At 41.5% G+C, this 15,940-nt stretch overlaps 1 protein-coding gene across 5 annotated transcripts in view; it reads right to left on the bottom strand.

Annotated features, from left to right (window-relative positions):
• Positions 1-15,940, bottom strand: part of LOC139766398 (uncharacterized) — a 72,473-nt gene that overhangs the window by 15,782 nt on the left and 40,751 nt on the right. For all 5 annotated transcript variants that reach the window (XM_071694990.1, XM_071694994.1, XM_071694992.1 and 2 more), the window contains exon 11: positions 9,837-10,225. In XM_071694990.1, the coding sequence (XP_071551091.1) occupies positions 9,837-10,225 (389 nt within the window). The remainder of the gene's footprint in view (positions 1-9,836; positions 10,226-15,940) is intronic.

Here is a 15,940-nt window from a genome sequence, read left to right as displayed (position 1 = left end):
GTATGTATATGTTGAATTGTATAGGTATGTATATGTGCTTGTGTGGGCATTTATGTATATACATGAGTATGTGGGTGGGTTGGTCCATTCTTTCGTCTGTTCCCTTGCGCTACCTCGCTAATGTGGGAGACAGCAACTATGGAAAAAAAAAAAAAAATAGCATAACAATAATAATCATTACTGAGAGTATTATCTTATCAATGTGCTTCTTATATTTATTTATTCATTTTGCTTTGTCGCTGTCTCCCGAGTTAGAGAGGTAGCGCAAGGAAACAGACGAAAGAATGGCCCAACCTGCCCACATACACATGTATATACATACATGTCCACACACACAAATATGCATACTTATACATCTCAATGTACACATATATATACACACACAGACATATACATATATACACATGTACATAATTCATAGTCTGCCTTTATTTGTTCCCATCGCCACCCTGCCACACATGGAATAACAACCCCCTCCCCCCTCATGTGTGCGAGGTAGCGCTAGGAAAAAACACCAAAGGCCCCATTCGTTCACACTAAGTCTCTAGCTGTCATGTAATAATGCACCGAAACCACAGCTCCCTTTCCACATCCAGGCCCCACACAGCTTTCCATGGTTTACCCCAGACGCTTCACATGCCCTGGTTCAATCCATTGACAGCACGTCGACCTCGGTATACCACATCATTCCAATTCACTCTATTCCTTGCACGCCTTTTCACCCTCCTGCATGTTCAGGCCCCGATCACTCAAAATCTTTTTCACTCCATCTTTCCACCTCCAATTTGGTCTCCCACTTCTCCTCGTTCCCTCCACCTCTGACACATATATCCTCTTTGTCAATCTTTCCTCACTCATTCTCTCCATGTGACCAAACCATTTCAAAACACTCTCTTCTGCTCTCTCAACCACACTCTTTTTATTTCCACACATCTCTCTTACCCTATTATTACTTACTCGATCAAACCACCTCACACCACATATTGTCCTCAAACATCTCATTTCCAGCACATCCACCCTCCTGCGCACAACTCTATCCATAGCCCACGCCTCGCAACCATACAACATTGTTGGAACCACTATTCCTTCAAACATACCCATTTTTCCTTTCCGAGATAATGTTCTCGACTTCCACACATTCTTCAAGGCTCCCAGAATTTTCACCCCCTCCCCCACCCTATGATTCACTTCCGCTTCCATGGTTCCATCCGCTGCCAGATCCACTCCCAGATATCTAAAACACTTTACTTCCTCCAGTTTTTCTCCATTCAAACTTACCTGCCAACTGACTTGACCCTCAACCCTACTGTACCTAATAACCTTGCTCTTATTCACATTTACTCTTAACTTTCTTCTTTCACACACTTTACCAAACTCAGTCACCAGCTTCTGCAGTTTCTCACATGAATCAGCCACCAGCGCTGTATCATCAGCAAACAACAACTGACTCACTTCCCAAGCTCTCTCATCCCCAACAGACTGCATACTTGCCCCTCTTTCCAAAACTCTTGCATTCACCTCCCAAACAACCCCATCCATAAACAAATTAAACAACCATGGAGACATCACACACCCCTGCCGCAAACCTACATTCACTGAGAACCAATCACTTTCCTCTCTTCCTACACGTACACATGCCTTACATCCTCGATAAAAACTTTTCACTGCTTCTAACAACTTGCCTCCCACACCATATATTCTTAAAACCTTCCACATAGCATCTCTATCAACTCTATCATATGCCTTCTCCAGATCCATAAATGCAACATACAAATCCATTTGTTTTTCTAAGTATTTCTCACATACATTCTTCAAAGCAAACACCTGATCCACACATCCTCAACCACTTCTGAAACCACACTGCTCTTCCCCAATCTGATGCTCTGTACATGCCTTCACCCTCTCAATCAATACCCTCCCATATAATTTATCAGGAATACTCAACAAATTTATACCTCTGTAATTTGAGCACTCACTCTGATCCCCTTTGCCTTTGTACAATGGCACTATGCAAGCATTCCGCCAACCCTCAGGCACCTCACCATGAGTCATACATACATTAAATAACCTTACCAACCAGTCAACAATACAGTCACCCCCTTTTTTAATCAATTCCACTGCAATACCATCCAAACCTGCAGCCTTGCCAGCTTTCATCTTCCGTAAAGCTTTTACTACCTCTTCTCTATTTACCAAATCATTTTCCCTAACCCTCTCACTTTGCACACCACCTCGACCAAAACACCTTATATCTGCCACTCTATCATCAAACACATTCAACAAACCTTCAAAATACTCACTCCATCTCCTTCTCACATTACCACTACTTGTTATCACCTCCCCATTAGCCCCCTTCACTGAAGTTCCCATTTGCTCCCTTGTCTTACACACTTTATTTACCTCCTTCCAAAACATCTTTTTATTCTCCCTGAAATTTAATGATACTCTCTCACCCCAACTCTCATTTGCCCTCTTTTTCACCTCTTGCACCTTTCTCTTGACCTTCTGCCTCTTTCTTTTATACCTCTCCCACTCATTTGCATTTTTTCACTGCAAAAATCATCCAAATGCCTCTCTCTTCTCTTTCACTAATAATCTTACTTCTTCATCCCACCACTCACTACCTTTTCTAATCAACCCACCTCCCACGCTTCTCATGCCACAAGCATCTTTTGCGCAAGCCATCACTGCTTCCCTAAATACATCCCATTCCTCCCCCACTCCCCTTACCTCCTTTGTTCTCACCTTTTTCCATTCTGTACTCAGTCTCTCCTGGTACTTCCTCAAACAAGTCTCCTTCCCAAGCTCACTTACTCTCACCACTCTCTTCACCCCAACATTCTCTCTTCATTATTATCATACTACTACTACTAAGAAGAGGGTGTTTTGAAGTGGTTTGGGCACATGGAGAGGATGAGTGAGGAAAGATTGACCAAGAGGATATATGTGTCGGAGGTGGAGGGAACAAGGAGAAGAGGGAGACCAAATTGGAGGTGGAAAGATGGAGTGAAAAAGATTTTGTGTGATCGGGGCCTGAACATGCAGGAGGGTGAAAGGAGGGCAAGGAATAGAGTGAATTGGAGCGATGTGGTATACCGGGGTTGACGTGCTGTCAGTGGATTGAAGCAAGGCATGTGAAGCGTCTGGGGTAAACCATGGAAAGCTGTGTAGGTATGTATATTTGCGTGTGTGGACGTATGTATATACATGTGTATGGGGGGGGTTGGGCCATTTCTTTCGTCTGTTTCCTTGCGCTACCTCGCAAACGCGGGAGACAGCGACAAAGTATAATAAATATAAATAATACTACTACTACTAATAATAATAATAAGTAAGAAGCACATTGATAAGATAATGAGTTGTATGATATCAAAATCCTTTATGACAGGAGAAAGAAAACTAAGGACAAAAATGGTTGATACATACATAATAAGTAATAACTAAACACTGCTGTGTTGCATGGTTACCATTTATGCAAAGTCAAATAAATATAAGAGAATATGAAAATACTTTTCAAATACAGTAAGTGAACTTGGGCATATGAACTACAATGAGAAACTGAAAGAGCCTTAACTCCATGATTTATGGTGATGTTGCGAAAGTGTATGTTAATATATGCCCAGCAACAAATAGATGGTATGATGACTAACATCTTAAACCTTAAAGTAACTCAGCCACATAACTACAAAATCACCAAATCAAAAATAATACTCGGAAATGCATCAAAAAGGTCACCAAACATACACATATGAATGCCCAGTGAGGAATCTAGAGCACTTATTTAATACAATACCAGATGAACTAAGTAATCTTCACCAAGTATACTAAACATTCAAAAGATGGCTAAACTCAAGGATGAAAATACCAGATGCATCTAAAGCAGCATTATACAGCAAGCATGATATATGATGGATGGAAGAGTGGTAGTAGAGAGATATAACAACATCCAACAGAAAAGTCGTTTTATGCACTAGCCCTGCCACCAAGGAAAAAGCTTGTCATAAGTACTCGGATGTAGGTACTCCCTCCAAGACCCTCACATTTACCTCCCTAAACCATATGAAGATGACATTGACACACCTAATGCAGACCAACCTTCACCTGCACACATGCACCTTCCTCTCTTTCTTTCTCAATAAAAGATCGTTATTTCTAGTGGCTACCCTTTCACATCACATTTTCACTGCACCTTCCACATGGCATCTCTATTAGCCTTATCATGTGCTTTTCCTCTTGCATTTACATATATAGAAGGAGCCTTTGGGTCTGAAGGGTAAAGGTATGCATATACACATAAGCACAAGTCCCCTGCATCATGGATGTTTGGGTTAGGGAAATTCACTCTTATGGAAATTGTAAATCACTACCACTAAATTCATGGTACAGAATGTAAATTTGACCTCATGAAAATTTACTTAAAGTGTTAAAATTTTTCATACATTAAAAATAATTCAAGCAAAATTGCATTTCTTTTATACAAATTTTAATTGCATTTGTTGGTGTATATGTGTGTGTATATGTGTACATCAATGACGTAGGCTTGACTCTGAATCATCTAATATGTCTGTTAGTCCCCAACTTGTCCAGCAGTTGTTCTTCCCTGAATTCTTCATATTATGCAATATATTTCCCCTCAAGATGTCTGCAAAGAGGCCATCAAATTAATGTGCAAGCAGTACTGCATACACTCAAGTAACTGGCAATATCACATAAGTCAAACAAAAATTTTCGGCCAAAATATCCTTCATTCATTATATAACTCATATAATAGTCGTCAGTTTCTCTAAGGCCAAAGAGTGCTGAAGTGACTGAAAGTGAGATGCTTACTAATCAAATGATAAACACACTTAGACACAACAAAATTAAAGCATCTACGATTGTAAATGAATCATATTAGTTGATACATTTGTCGAGACTGTTGCCATGGCCATCCCCTTAAGGGAGTTCCAATTGGAACAGGCATCAGAGATATAAGTATAGTGATAGACAGAAATCTCTACATATTCCTTGCATTCATATATGGTATGTTATGGGCCCATATCCAGGATTTTTCAAGGGGGTATAAAGTGTCATTCAGTAAAACTCACTGCCTACTACAGTTACAGATACAATACATATCTGTAATTCCGATATGAATAAAATAATAACCATATCTTACCTGCATTATGGTGAAAAAGCAACAATATCTTCAAATGTGTAGATAAGCATGGTTAGTACAAAAAACTATATCATCTTCCGGTGGTTCCACTGGTGCCAGTTCAACTAGTTCTCCATTAATAACTCAAATAAGCGATATTTCGATAATACTTCGTTAAAATCATTAGTAAGCTTTTGAGGATAAATATGGCTACACTTTGTCAACAATGCTGTAATCACTTCATACAATACACATTAACTCATGCATCAGTCATTGCACACACTTGCTGTTTGTGGTACAATCTGCACCAACTTCACTTTCTGCCAAGGAACACAGCTACCTCCAAAGGAACACTGCTTCCTCCTCATTGTTTTCCTGAAGTACAATCTCCATAAATAAACCAAATAAGCAATGTTACAATACCATTACAGTAAAATTATCAATAAGCTTTCAAAGATAAATGCAGGCTGTGTTTTGTCAGCAATACCATAACCACCTCATTCACCACATTACTCACACATCATGGTACATATTACCTTATGCATCAGACATCAAACACACTCACTGTATGAGGGGCAAAGCAAACCACCTTAACTACCCGCAAAGAAACACTGCTTTCTCCACACCTATGGGCCTGCTGTTTTCCTGAAGTACAGTTTTCCATCAATAGCACTAATAAGCCATGTTTCCATAAAACATGGTAAAATTGACAGCAAGCAACAAGAACAAAGGACAGAACCTTAGAGGGAAAATCCTCAATTAGCCCACTCCTCTGTTCCTTCTGGAAAAGTAAAGACTGGGGGGGGGAGTATTTCCATCCCCCTGCTCCCATCCCTTTTAGTCACCCTCAACAATTGGCAGAGAATACATGGGAAGTATTGTTTCTCCATTAACCTCAGGGATAATGTATGTGGTTTTGGTGTATTATACAGCTAGAGAATGAGTGTAAGTGGATGTAGCCTATTATTGTCTGTTTCCTGGTGCTGCCTCGTTGATGCAAGGGGAGGTGATGCTGTTACTTGTGAGGCAGGGTGGCACCAGTGTATGTGTATGTATATGTATGTATGTATATATGTATCTGGATGAAGGCAAGCAAGTATGAATATGTACAAGTGTATATATGTATATGTCTGTGTATATGTATATGTCTGTGTATATGTATATGTATGTATATGTGCATGTGTGGGTGCATTACACATGACAGCTACAGACTGAATGCAAATAAATTTGGCCTTTACTGTCTTTTCCTAGCGCTACCTCGCGCACACGCAAGGGGACGGGGGAGCTGTTTCATGTGTGACAGATTGGCAATGGGATGGATGAAAGCAGCAAGTATGAATATGTACATGTTTATATATATATATATATATATATATATATATATATATATATATATATATATATATATATATATAAAGTATAATAAAAAAAATATATATATATTTTTTTTTATTATACTTTGTCGCTGTCTCCCGCGTTTGCGAGGTAGCGCAAGGAAACAGACGAAAGAAATGGCCCAACCCCCCCCATACACATGTATATACATACGTCCACACACGCAAATATACATACCTACACAGCTTTCCATGGTTTACCCCAGACGCTTCACATGCCTTGATTCAATCCACTGACAACACGTCAACCCCGGTATACCACATCGCTCCAATTCATTCTATTCCTTGCCCTCCTTTCACCCTCCTGCATGTTCAGGCCCCGATCACACAAATTCTTTTTCACTCCATCTTTCCACCTCCAATTTGGTCTCCCTCTCCTCCTCGTTCCCTCCACCTCCGACACATATATCCTCTTGGTCAATCTTTCCTCACTCATTCTCTCCATGTGCCCAAACCACTTCAAAACACCCTCTTCTGCTCTCTCAACCACGCTCTTTTTATTTCCACACATCTCTCTTACCCTTACGTTACTCACTCGATCAAACCACCTCACACCACACATTGTCCTCAAACATCTCATTTCCAGCACATCCATCCTCCTGTGTACAATTCTATCCATAGCCCACGCCTCGCAACCATACAACATTGTTGGAACCACTATTCCTTCAAACATACCCATTTTTCCTTTCCGAGATAATGTTCTCGACTTCCACACATTCTTCAAGGCTCCCAGGATTTTCGCCCCCTCCCCCACCCTATGATCCACTTCCGCTTCCATGGTTCCATCCGCTGCCAGATCCACTCCCAGATATCTAAAACACTTTACTTCCTCCAGTTTTTCTCCATTCAAACTTACCTCCCAATTGACTTGACCCTCAACCCTACTGTACCTAATTACCTTGCTCTTATTCACATTTACTCTTAACTTTCTTCTTTCACACACTTTACCAAACTCAGTCACCAGCCTCTGCAGTTTCTCACATGAATCAGCCACCAGCGCTGTATCATCAGCGAACAACAACTGACTCACTTCCCAAGCTCTCTCATCCCCACCAGACTTCATACTTGCCCCTCTTTCCAAAACTCTTGCATTCACCTCCCTTACAACCCCATCCATAAACAAATTAAACAACCATGGAGACATCATGCACCTCTGCCGCAAACCGACATTCACTGGGAACCAATCACTTTCCTCTCTTGTTACTCATACACATGCCTTACATCCTTGATAAAAACTTTTCACTGCTTCTAGCAACTTATATTGGGAAGTGAGTCAGTTGTTGTTCGCAGATGATATAGCGCTGGTGGCTGATTTGGGTGAGAACTGCAGAAGCTGGTGACTGAGTTTGGTAAAGTGTGTGAAAGAAGAAAACTGAGAGTAAATGTGAATAAGAGCAAGGTTATTAGGGTCAGTGGGGTTGAGGGACAAGTTAACTGGGAGGATAAGTATGAATGGAGAAAAACTGGAGGAAGTGAAGTGTTTCAGATATCTGAGATTGGATTTAGCAGCAGATGGAGCCATGGAAGTGGAAGTGAGTCACAGGGTGGGGTCGGGGGGCAAAGGTTCTGGGAGTGTTGAAGAATATGTGGAAGGCGAGAATGTTATCTCGGAGAGCAAAAATGGGTATGTTTAAAGGAATAGTGGTTCCAACAATGTTATATGGTTACCAGGCATGTGCTATAGATAAGGTTGTGTGGAGGAGGGTGGATGTGTTGGAAATGAAATGTTTGAGGGCAATATGTGATGTGAGGTGGTTTGACTGAATAAGTAATGAAAGGGTAAGAGAGATGTGTGGTAATAAAAAAGAGTGTGGTTGAAAAAGCAGAAAAGGGTGTACTGAAATGGTTTGGTCACATGGAGAGAATGAGTGAGGAAAGACTGACAAAGAAGATGTATGTGTCAGAGGTGGAGGAAACGAGGAGAAGTGGGAGACCAAATTGGAGGTGGAAGGATGGAGTGAAAAAGATTTTGAGCGATCAGGGCCTGAACATACAGGAAGGTGTAAGGTGTGCAAGAAGTAGAGTGAACTGGAACAATGTTGTATACAGGGGTCAACGTATTGTCAATGGATTGAATCAGGACATGTGAAGCATCTGGAGTAAACCATGGAAAGTTTTGTGGGGCCTGGATGTGGAATGGGAGCTATGGTTTTGGTACATTACACATGACAGCTAGAGACTGGGTGTGAATTAATGAGGCCTTTGTTGTCTTTTCCTAGCGCAAACTCGTGTACATGTGGGGGAAGGGGGGTGCTGTTTCATGTGTGGTGAGGTGGCAATGGGAATGTATGAAGACAGCAAGTATGAATATGCACATGTGTATATATGTATATGTCTGTGTATGTATACGTATGTATACATTGAAATGTATAGGTATGTATATGTGCATGTGTGGGCGTTTATGTATATGCATGTGTATGTGGGTGGATTGGGCCATTCTTTCGTCTACTTCCTTGCAGTACCTCGCTAACGCAGGAGACAGTGACTAAGTATTATAAAAAAAAATTATATATGTATGTGTGTGTGTGTATATATGAGTGGATGGGCCATTCTTCACCTGTTTCCTGGCACTACCTCACTGACACAGGAAACAGCAATCAAGTATGATAAATAATAATAATACAGTTAACTAAGCTTAAAGAGTGAATAAGTAAGAGGCACTTATATCAGCATGAAAGTTCATGATTCACTTTGGTGCAATAAACATGAGAATGTTTGAGTGAAGTAAGTCCCTGTGTCTCAACAGCCACAGATTAAACTTAATGATGTGAGAACAGTTGGATAAAAATCAGATAACTGTGGGGAGATGCATCAGACACTCAAGAAACACAGGTGGATGGACAATGTAAGGGTCATTGCAAGAGGGCATCGATAGTTAAGAGTATAGTGTAGGGAACTAGTTCAGTGATAGCCACCCTGTGGTACCTCAAAAGAATTATATCTTCCTTCCGCCCCAAAGTAGAATTTCAACCTGTCAGTGAAAAGCATCACTGATGCCAGTTACAAGGCTTATCTAGAGAATATGTCCAGGAGTGACAATGCTTGGCAAGCAGGGCATGTCAGCACCAGTTTGATTCATGGCTCCTAATGGAGCTCCCCTAAAATAACCTTGGATCCCCCATCTACCACCTGAGGCACAAACCCAGCAGGGGGATAAGAATAACTTAAGCCAACTGAATTATGATGAGAAATTGATGAGTCTTTAGAGGGAGAGGATTTCGGTAAGAGATCCTGTCATCAGCATACAATCTAATTAAACCAAGACTATTTGGATGAAAACAAGAATTTGAAGTTTAGTGTCTAACCTGGAGCTGGTAACGTGGGGTATCCAGGGGGTGGCTGTGTGTACAATGCAGAAATTGGTACTTGTGCATCAGTGACCATTGCAGCTGCTGTGGTAGGAGGCCATCCAGTCATGGGGTAAGCATAACTTTGACCTACAGGGGCAACACCAATGGTGGGTGGAACAGCAGTGTTCATAAAGGATGATGAAGTATTAATACTAGATGGCGGCTGCCATTTTCCTTCCTGTAACGCCATTTTCTGTGACAGTGGAGATAAGGATATACTTCGTGACCTGGATCTTGACTGGTTGCTACTCTTTGAACGGCCTCTTGACTGAGACACTGAAGAATGAACCTCTGAATTCGACTGCGGGCTACTTTTTGGATCAGAAGTAATACATTTATCATTTCTGAAAGGCAAAGGTTTCACTTTACTGTCCCCTCACCTGTATTCAATATGTAAAGTATTCCATCAAAACCTACCCTAAACAATTACCTGCAAACAAACTTTTTAATAATTTTCTCTATATGGAAAATGGTAATTATAAAAACTGCTCCAAGTCCAAAACTGGGAGTTTACTACAATGAATTTCCCCCTAAAGTAAAACAGCCCATATAAGCATCTATGTTTTAACTTAACAGAGAAAGAACAGCAACCCTGACACAGATATAAAACATAAGGCACTTGCAATACCCATTGTCTCACCAAGAGGCAAATAAAATCCACAAAAATAATTATACTAATGAGCTCATTAATTACCAAAACTTTGCCAATTCGTTTTTGCCTAATAAATAAGAAATAAATTTGGACTTCCCATCATTCAGCTCTTCTAAGATATAACACTCTGTATGGAGGATGGAAGGAAGAGGATACAAGTGCAAGGGCCTACAGCAAAAGGGGAGGTAAGAAGGGCAATAATGAGGTTGATGGTAGGAAAGGCACCTGGAGTGGATGGGATTACAGATGAAATGCTCAAGTATGAAGGAGAAAGAGTGACAGAATGGATGCATCAAATATGTAATTTAGCGTGGAAACTGAAGGTTGTGCCTGCGGACTGGGAGAAAGCTATCATCATTCCTTTATTCAAAGGATATGATGAGAAGGATGTATGGGCCATTCTTCGTCTGTTTCCTGGCACCACCTCGCTTGACATGGGAAACAGCAATTAAGTATAATAAAAAAGTAAGCCTCTTAAGTATACCAGGAAAAGTGTATGCAAGAATATTAATTAACAGAGAAATGGAAGAGACTGAATGCAGAGTAAGTGAAAAGCAAGGAGGTTTTGGGAAAGGTAGGGGATGTGTGGATCAGATTCTTTTTAGTAAAGATGACTGTGGAACAGTATTTAGTGAAAGGTAAGCTGTATGAAGCTTTTGTGGAGCTGGAGAACGTGTATGACAGAGTCAAATGGAATGCTTTGTGGGATGTGTTAAGGATATATGTGACAGGGGAACAACAATTAGATGGTGTGAAAGCCTTCTATAGAGGAGCAAATGTGTGTGTAAGAATATATATATATATATATATATATATATATATATATATATATATATATATATATATATATATATATATCCCTGGGGATAGGGGAGAAAGAATACTTCCCACGCATTCCTCACGTGTCGTAGAAGGCGACTAAAGGGGACGGGAGTGGGGGGCTAGAAACCCTCCTCTCCTTGTATTTTAACTTTCTAAAAGGGGAAACAGAAGAAGGAGTCACACGGGGAGTGCTCATCCTCCTCGAAGTCTCAGACTGGGGTGTCTAAATGTGTGTGGATGTAACCAAGATGAGAAAAAAGGAGAGATAGGTAGTATGTTTGTGGAAAGGAACCTGGATGTTTTGGCTCTGAGTGAAACGAAGCTCAAGGGTAAAGGGGAAGAGTGGTTTGGGAATGTCTTGGGAGTAAAGTCAGGGGTTAGTGAGAGGACAAGAGCAAGGGAAGGAGTAGCACTACTCCTGAAACAGGAGTGGTGGGAGTATGTGACAGAGTGTAAGAAAGTAAACTCTAAATTGATATGGGTAAAATTGAAAGTTGATGGAGAGAGATGGGTGATTATTGGTGCATATGCACCTGGGCATGAGAAGAAAGATCATGAGAGGCAAGTGTTTTGGGAGCAGCTGAATGAATGTGTTAGTAGTTTTGATGCACGAGACCGGGTTATAGTGATGGGGGATTTGAATGCAAAGGTGAGTAATGTGGCAGTTGAGGGAATAATTGGTATACATGGGGTGTTCAGTGTTGTAAATGGAAATGGTGAAGAGCTTGCAGATTTATGTGCTGAAAAAGGACTGGTGATTGGGAATACCTGGTTTAAAAAGAGGTATACATAAGTATACATATGTAAGTAGGAGAGATGGCCAGAGAGCGTTATTGGATTAAGTGTTAATTGATAGGCGGGTGAAAGAGAGACTTTTGGATGTTAATGTGCTAAGAGGTGCAACTGGAGGGATGTCTGATCATTATCTTGTGGAGGCGAAGGTGAAGATTTGTAGAGGTTTTCAGAAAAGAAGAGAGAATGTTGGGGTGAAGAGAATGGTGAGAGTAAATGAGCTTGGGAAGGAGACTTGTGTGAGGAAGTACCAGGAGAGGCTGAATACAGAATGGAAAAAGGTGAGAACAAAGGAGGTAAGGGGAGTGGGGGAGGACTGGGATGTATTTAGGGAAGCAGTGATGGCTTGCGCAAAAGATGCTTGTGGCATGAGAAGCATGGGAGGTGGGCAGATTAGAAAGGGTAGTGAGTGGTGGGATGAAGAAGTAAGATTATTAAAGAAAGAGAAGAGAGAGGCATTTGGACGATTTTTGCAGGGAAATAATGCAAATGAGTGGGAGATGTATAAAAGAAAGAGGCAGGAAGTCAAAAGAAAGGTGCAAGAGGTGAAAAAGCGGGCAAATGAGAGTTGGGGTGAGAGAGTATCATTTAATTTTAGGGAGAATAAAAAGATGTTTTGGAAGGAGGTATATAAAGTGCGTGAGACAAGGGAACAAATGGGAATTTCAGTGAAGGGGGCTAATGGAGAGGTGATAACAAGTAGTGGTGATGTGAGAAGATGGAGTGAGTATTTTGAAGGTTTGTTGAATGTGTTTGATGATAGAGTGGCAGATATACGGTGTTTTGGTTGAGGCGGTGTGCAAAGTGAGAGGGTTAGGGAAAATGATTTGGTAAACAGAGAAGAGGTAGTAAAAGCTTTGCGGAAGATGAAAGCTGGCAAGGCAGTGGGTTTGGATGGTATTGCAGTGGAATTTATTAAAAAAGGGGGTGACTGTATTATTGACTGGTTGGTAAGGTTATTTAATGTATGTATGATTCATGGTTGATAGAGATGCTCTGTGGAAGGTATTAAGAATATATGGTGTGGGAGGCAAGTTGTTAGAAGCAGTGAAAAGTTTTTATCGAGGATGTAAGGCATGTGTACGTGTAGGAAGAGAGGAAAGTGATTGGTTCTCAGTGAATGTAGGTTTGCGGCAGGGGTGTGTGATGTCTCCATGGTTGTTTAATTTGTTTATGGATGGGGTTGTTAGGGAGGTAAATGCAAGAGTCTTGGAAAGAGGGGCAAGTATGAAGTCTGTTGGGGATGAGAGAGCTTGGGAAGTGAGTCAGTTGTTGTTCGCTGATGATACAGCGCTGGTGGCGGATTCATGTGAGAAACTGCAGAAGCTGGTGACGGAGTTTGGTAAAGTGTGTGGAAGAAGAAAGTTAAGAGTAAATGTGAATAAGAGCAAGGTTATTAGGTACAGTAGGGTTGAGGGTCAAGTCAATTGGGAGGTGAGTTTGAATGGTGAAAAACTGGAGGAAGTGAAGTGTTTTAGATATCTGGGAGTGGATCTGTCAGCGGATGGAACCATGGAAGCGGAAGTGGATCATAGGGTGGGGGAGGGGGCGAAAATTTTGGGAGCCTTGAAAAATGTGTGGAAGTCGAGAACATTATCCCGGAAAGCAAAAATGGGTATGTTTGAAGGAATAGTAGTTCCAACAATGTTGTATGGTTGCGAGGCGTGGGCTATGGATAGAGTTGTGCGCAGGAGGATGGATGTGCTGGAAATGAGATGTTTGAGGACAATGTGTGGTGTGAGGTGGTTTGATCGAGTAAGTAACGTAAGGGTAAGAGAGATGTGTGGAAATAAAAAGAGCGTGGTTGAGAGAGCAGAAGAGGGTGTTTTAAAATGGTTTGGGCACATGGAGAGAATGAGTGAGGAAAGATTGACCAAGAGGATATATGTGTCGGAGGTGGAGGGAACGAGGAGAAGAGGGAGACCAAATTGGAGGTGGAAAGATGGAGTGAAAAAGATTTTGTGTGATCGGGGACTGAACATGCAGGAGGGTGAAAGGAGGGCAAGGAATAGAGTGAATTGGAGCGATGTGGTATACAGGGGTTGACGTGCTGTCAGTGGATTGAATCAAGGCATGTGAAGCGTCCGGGGTAAACCATGGAAAGCTGTGTAGGTATGTATATTTGTGTGTGTGGACGTGTGTATGTACATGTGTATGGGGGGGGTTGGGCCATTTCTTTCGTCTGTTTCCTTGCGCTACCTCGCAAACGCGGGAGACAGCGACAAAGTATAAAAAAAAAAAAAATGATTCATGGTGAGGTGCCTGAGGATTGGTGGAATGCTTGCATAGTGCCACTGTACAAAGGCAAAGGGGATAAGAGTGAGTGCTCAAAGTACAGAGGTATAAGTTTGTTGAGTATTCCTGGTAAATTATATGGGAGGATATTGATTGAGAGGGTGAAGGCATGTACAGAGCATCAGTCTGGGGAAAAGCAGTGTGGTTTTAGAAGTGGTAGAGGATGTGTGGATCAGGTGTTTGCTTTGAAGACTGTATGTGAGAAATATTAGAAAAGCAAATGGATTTGTATGTAGCATTTATGGATCTGGAGAAGGCATATGATAGAGTTGATAGAGATGCTCTGTGGAAGGTATCAAGAATATATGGTGTAGGAGGCAAGTTGTTAGAAGCAGTGAAAAGTTTTTATCGAGGATGCAAGGCATGTGTACGTGTAGGAAGAGAGGAAAGTGATTGGTTCTCAGTGAATGTAGGTTTGCGGCATGGGTGTGTGATGTCTCCATGGTTGTTTAATTTGTTTATGGATGGGGTTGTTAGGGAGACGAATGCAAGAGTTTTGGAAAGAGGGGCAAGTATGCAGTCTGTTGTGGATGAGAGAGCGTGGGAAGTGAGTCAGTTGTTGTTCACTGATGATACAGCGCTGGTCGCTGATTCATGTGAGAAACTGCAGAAGCTGGTGACTGAGTTTGGTAAAGTGTGTGAAAGACGAAAGTTGAGAGTAAATGTTGAATAAGAGCAAGGTTATTAGGTACAGTAGGGTTGAGGGTCACGTCAATTGGGAGGTAAGTTTGAATGGAGAAAAACTGGAAGTGAAGTGTTTTAGATATCTGGGAGTGGATTTGGCAGCGGATGGAACCATGTTAGCGGAAGTGAATCATAGGTGGGGGAGGGGGCGAAAATTCTGGGAGCCTTGAAGAATGTGTGGAAGTCGAGAACATTATCTCAGAAAACAAAAATGGGTATGTTTCAAGGAATAGTGGTTCCAACAATGTTGTATGGTTGCAAGGCATGGGCTATGGATTGAGTTGTGCGCAGGATGGTGGATAAGCTGGAAATGAGATATTTGAGAACAATATGTGGTGTGAGGTGGTTTGATCGAGTAAGTAATAATAGGGTAAGAGAGATGTGTGGTAATAAAAAGAGTGTGGTTGAGATAGCAGAAGAGGGTGTTTTGAAATGGTTTGGTCACATGGAGAGAATGAGTGAGGAAAGATTGACCAAGAGGATATATGTGTCAGAAGTGGAGGGAACGAGGAGAAGTGGGAGACCAAATTGGAGGTGGAAAGATGGAGTGAAAAAGATTTTGAGTGATCGGGGCCTGAACATGTAGGAGGGTGAAAAGCGTGCAAGGAATAGAGTGAATTGGAATGATGTGGTATACCAGGGTCGACGTGCTGTCAATGGATTGAATCAGGGCATGTGAAGCGTCTGGGGTAAACCATGGAAAGTTCTGTGGGGCCTGAATGTGGAAAGGGAGCTGTGGTTTCGGTGCATTATTACATGACAGCTAGAGACAGTGTGTGAACGAATGGGGCCTTTGTTGTCTTTTCCTAGCACT

Source organism: Panulirus ornatus, chromosome 57 (genome assembly GCF_036320965.1).
Source record: "Panulirus ornatus isolate Po-2019 chromosome 57, ASM3632096v1, whole genome shotgun sequence".
Classification (NCBI taxonomy): domain Eukaryota; kingdom Metazoa; phylum Arthropoda; class Malacostraca; order Decapoda; family Palinuridae; genus Panulirus; species Panulirus ornatus.
This window is presented reverse-complemented; position numbering and strand designations above follow the sequence as displayed.